The sequence below is a fragment of the Hordeum vulgare genome, chromosome 3H (assembly GCF_904849725.1).
Source record: "Hordeum vulgare subsp. vulgare chromosome 3H, MorexV3_pseudomolecules_assembly, whole genome shotgun sequence".
NCBI classification, from domain to species: Eukaryota; Viridiplantae; Streptophyta; class Magnoliopsida; order Poales; family Poaceae; genus Hordeum; species Hordeum vulgare.
The window spans coordinates 619,846,977-619,851,116 of NC_058520.1; the positions used below are offsets into that span (position 1 = coordinate 619,846,977).

The 4,140-nt window shown below is 43.5% G+C and overlaps 1 protein-coding gene across 1 annotated transcript; it reads right to left on the reverse strand.

Moving 5' to 3' along the window:
* Positions 1–444: 444 nt before the first annotated feature.
* Positions 445–2,067, reverse strand: LOC123441244 (23 kDa jasmonate-induced protein). Its single transcript, XM_045117735.1, has 3 exons — positions 1,828–2,067; positions 1,410–1,686; positions 445–899 (listed from the first exon to the last, which is right to left on the reverse strand). Exons 1-3 carry the CDS (start codon positions 1,995–1,997, stop codon positions 714–716), a joined length of 633 nt encoding a protein of 210 aa, XP_044973670.1. The 5' UTR covers positions 1,998–2,067; the 3' UTR covers positions 445–713.
* Positions 2,068–4,140: the final 2,073 nt, after the last annotated feature.

The following is a 4,140-nucleotide window of genomic DNA, read 5'->3' on the forward strand; positions in this document are numbered from 1 at the left end:
TTTATATTTATTTTAATGCATCCCAACCCATGCCATGTCATATATGACGTGTTGTACATGTCACTATTTCTGCCATGTCATATGTTTGCCACGTGGATGATGCCACATGAGCTGAGCCATGTCAGATCCTACATGGATGAGGCACATGGGTAATGACCAAAATTTTGGCCATGACCTAATTGTTTTGGTCATGAAAACAGTGACCAAAACTTTAGAAAGGTCAAGTTTGTTCGTTCTTGACGGCCAACTGTTGACCTCCTCATTTTGATCATAAGAAGGTCATAAATTAAAAATAATGACGATTCAATGACCAAAAAGGAGAGTCATCGTCGACCATATTTCTTGTAGTGCACAAGTGATTGCCGTTTTGATTTTCCGTATGATGTTTTATTCTGGCATAGATATAATTATTTTTGTTTTTATTTAACTTAATTTTTCAGAAAATACGCTCACAAGAGTGCTTTATATCTTTAATTATTAAGTAAAAAGGTAACCGATACAAAAGAAGGACAACTTGATACACAACGACATGTAAAATAAAATACAATTACACGGTACATCTCTTTGGTCCCCATCTTCCTTCGCTTATTCGTGGATCATCAGATCTATAAAAATGCACCATAAAGACAGTAAAGAAAAAAACTACACAAGCGTACATGGACGCCACACAAGACTTGAAGACCACAATAACAACTCGCTGCTTGCAACGAGATCTAGTAGGGAAACTCGAAAACTCCACGTGCGTTCATGGTAGTGCCTTCACCGATGTCAGCCTTGGAAACGTATCCATAGTTGCTATCAATAGAGGTGACACTTGAATTTTTCAGCTTCACATTGTAGATATAATCCCAGCTTCCCACACTTGGGTAGTGCCCTTCCTCGCGGATTTCAGTGTACACCTGGATACGTATAATTAATGTTAGAATATGCACTATAGTAGAGTTTGGGATACAAGGCATGTTTCTTTAGTTGAAAAATTATACTAATATAAGTAAATTCATTTGAATTTAGTTTAGCTGGGTTTATTTAATTGTACGAGTTTTGTTCAAAAGAATTGTGCTGTGAATACGTACATATGCCCCTGTCCCTAAATAAAATTCACATTGTATATGGGCATGCATGTGAATTCAAATTTTAAATAATTATGTTTTCCATAAAATTATATAGGAATATGAATTTTCTTATGTACTTACATAGAGAAATCAAACAAGATTATCTTTTCAATTGAGAGAATGACCGTTTGAAGCTTGATAAATGCATCACTTGCCAAGTAATTTCACCTTTTACTTTTGATTAGATATAACATGAAACAAGATTGTAACTCATACTAGCTAATAACTAATTCGGAGCATGAACGAAGAGAAAAAGGTAAGATACAACATTTTGAGATAAGTAGAGGAAGTATTTACCCCGTTGCCACCAATGTAGGGGACGGTCCAAGAGAACAACCAATCGCAGGAGCTGCTGCTGGAGGGGATCTTGCTACGATACACAACGGCACCAGCTGAACCAGCGGCAGCTCCACTTGGGTGGACGTGGAGGAATGCACCCCATTGCCCATTCTGAATATCTGATGGGTAGGGTGTATCATAGATATGGCCGTGCCAATCGTTGTACTTAGCAAAGTTCAAAGTGGCACCAGTGGCATTGTAGAGGAGGCATTTTACAGCTATTCCGTTACCGTACCTAGCCAAAAGTTGGACCCAAATTTTACTTCAGTTAGGATCTTGTTTCCTCATATATAAGGTTTTTACATATTGCAAGAAGAAGCAGAAATAATTAAGCACTGCATATAATAATAAACCATGCATGTACACAGAAACATACCTCTCCTTGAGGTTGTCGACGAACTTTTGCGCGTTAACATCCTTACCACCGGCGTTGATCATCTTCATGGCATAGTCTGCAACATCTTTTTGGGTAATGGGTTCCTTATACTCTCCAGTGGCTATCACCGTCTGCGCTGAAATGGGGGTACCAAACACTCCAGAGGCCATTGCTTTGCACACACACTGTGATATATAGGTGTACTAGCTAGTTCGCTTCGCATGCAGTGAGAATTCATGGCTTGTTCTGCGTGTATTTATAGATAGATACACGCTGTGGGGCAAGTTCCCGGAAACTTGGTCCACCTCCCACCGCCATCTGCACATGAAGCACGTACTCAATCCATTGCACCCCATCAAGCACATGAAGAACGAGGAGTACTGCAAGCTGAGGGACTGTGTCTTCACCTTATCCTTGTGCTTTCTGAAACAGAATGTGGCCTTTCCATCTTGTCAAAACAAACCAAATGGTTATAAATCGTTATACTTTTAAATTCGAAACCACTCAAAAACCAATAATAAATTTTGAATCTCCATAAGAAAAATTCAGTCAACGGGAGGGGAGATTTCCCCACCGGAATTTATCATGAAAGTAGAGGACAAAACGCCTCATGATTTTTCACTCCGAAAGTCCGAATCAACTTAATCCCTTAAAACAAGGCAGATATTGATTTTTCATTTCCAAATTAGATTTTACGCATCAAAACATCCCAGAAATAAAAACGCCCCGACCGCGGCATCAGTCCCTGCTCGTGGCAGATTGGGTGGTCACTCAGCACAAATGCAAGCACCGCCCGGTTCTCGTCGATGATGACCACGTTGGCTATCAGGAGCTTTGCCCGGCTGCGGCATCCGTGCGTTCCGCCTCCTGTTGAGCCAGTGTCATGCGGTGCTCCTCCAAGATCGCCAAGTTGCACTGCTAGACCATCTGCAACATGGCGAACCGAGACACGACAGGTGAGGGCGCCTCCTCCGCCATCGTCTTGGGACCACCATCCTCCTCCAAGCACGGATCCGTACTGCATCAGGTTGATCTGCCTTAATTTCGCCCTGGCATCACACGTATGCGGCGCCAGCGGCTTGTACCATGAAGCCAACAAGCGCACCATGGCGACGGCGTATAACGGACACGAACTACATGCTCGAAGGGCCGTTGGTGAACTAGGGGCTCGGATGCTTGGAATGTTGGCTCAGGGGTGCGGTTTTGGGCGATCAGGCTCGTCTCCAAACATTTGGGGCCCCGGGACGAAACATAAAATTAGTCCCAAATTTTCGAAAATTCATAAAGCTTGACCGATGATTTGAAAATAAATATAGAGATTAACGAATGTCTTCTTGGCAATTACACATGGGAGAACAAAAATAGAAATTAGGATTTATGGCAATTACGGTGTTGTGCTAGTGCGGAGGCACGATGTAATTTCCTGGATTAGGCTCCATGGGACGCTTCGGCTTGATTACTCCACACGGAACAAGGCACGGCGTGACATGACATGTGACAGCTTAATTAGCGATTCCGATTCAACCGATATGGTACATGATTATGGTCAAGCCCTTTCTATCACCAATATATGGCACCAATATATGGAACATGCATGCATGCTAACCACGATTTGGGGGCCCTAGGAAATCCGGGGGGGGGGGGGGCACATCCCTGTGGGCGATGACCGGTGTGGATCGAAATCACTAATTTAGTTAGGAGTATACGTTTTAAAGATCACTTCCACCTATCCAGGTTACAACAAGTTGCACACTGCATGCGTGCCACTTGTTGTAATCTGGAAGTTTTTCTTTTTTCATAGATTCGTATTTTCAAAACGTTCTATCTCCTAAAACGTGCGTCCAAATCTCGAACCGTTTTTTACCATTGAGTTTCTTTCGTCGAGATCTTCCGAGAGGCACGTCCCGAAAGAAACTACTCGCGCATGATCGTAGGGGCAACAAGGATGAAGAACCCCTCTGTGATCGTCCCCCCTCCGACAGAGTGTCGGAAAAGGCCTCTAGATTGGATCTCGTGACCGAACAATGCCCGAGCCACACGCTCGTCCCATGAGCACCCCGGCTAACACTAGCACGGCGACCGCCCAGGAATCTGAGCCCAACCCTGGTCCACGGATACACCATACCGACACGGCCGACCGCTAAGGGTTCAACTCTCACTAATAGAGAAATGACTAGCCACAACTCTTGTTTGTGGCGCGCCATTTTTCACCAACGCCAGCACTAATATTTTTAAATAGTGCAGGCGTGGGCTAAAATCGCACGTCGTGGCTATTAGCATAGTATTGACGTTGCACATTAGGTCCGGTTAAGA

Coding starts and splice junctions, on each gene's coding strand:
- LOC123441244 (XM_045117735.1), bottom strand. CDS start 1,997: ATGGCCTCTGGAGTGTTTGGTACCCCCATTTCAGCGCAGACGGTGATA. Junction 1,687..1,827: donor GTCGACAACCTCAAGGAGAG/GTATGTTTCTGT, acceptor ACTTTTGGCTAG/GTACGGTAACGGAATAGCTG. Junction 900..1,409: donor CCTACATTGGTGGCAACGGG/GTAAATACTTCC, acceptor ATACGTATCCAG/GTGTACACTGAAATCCGCGA.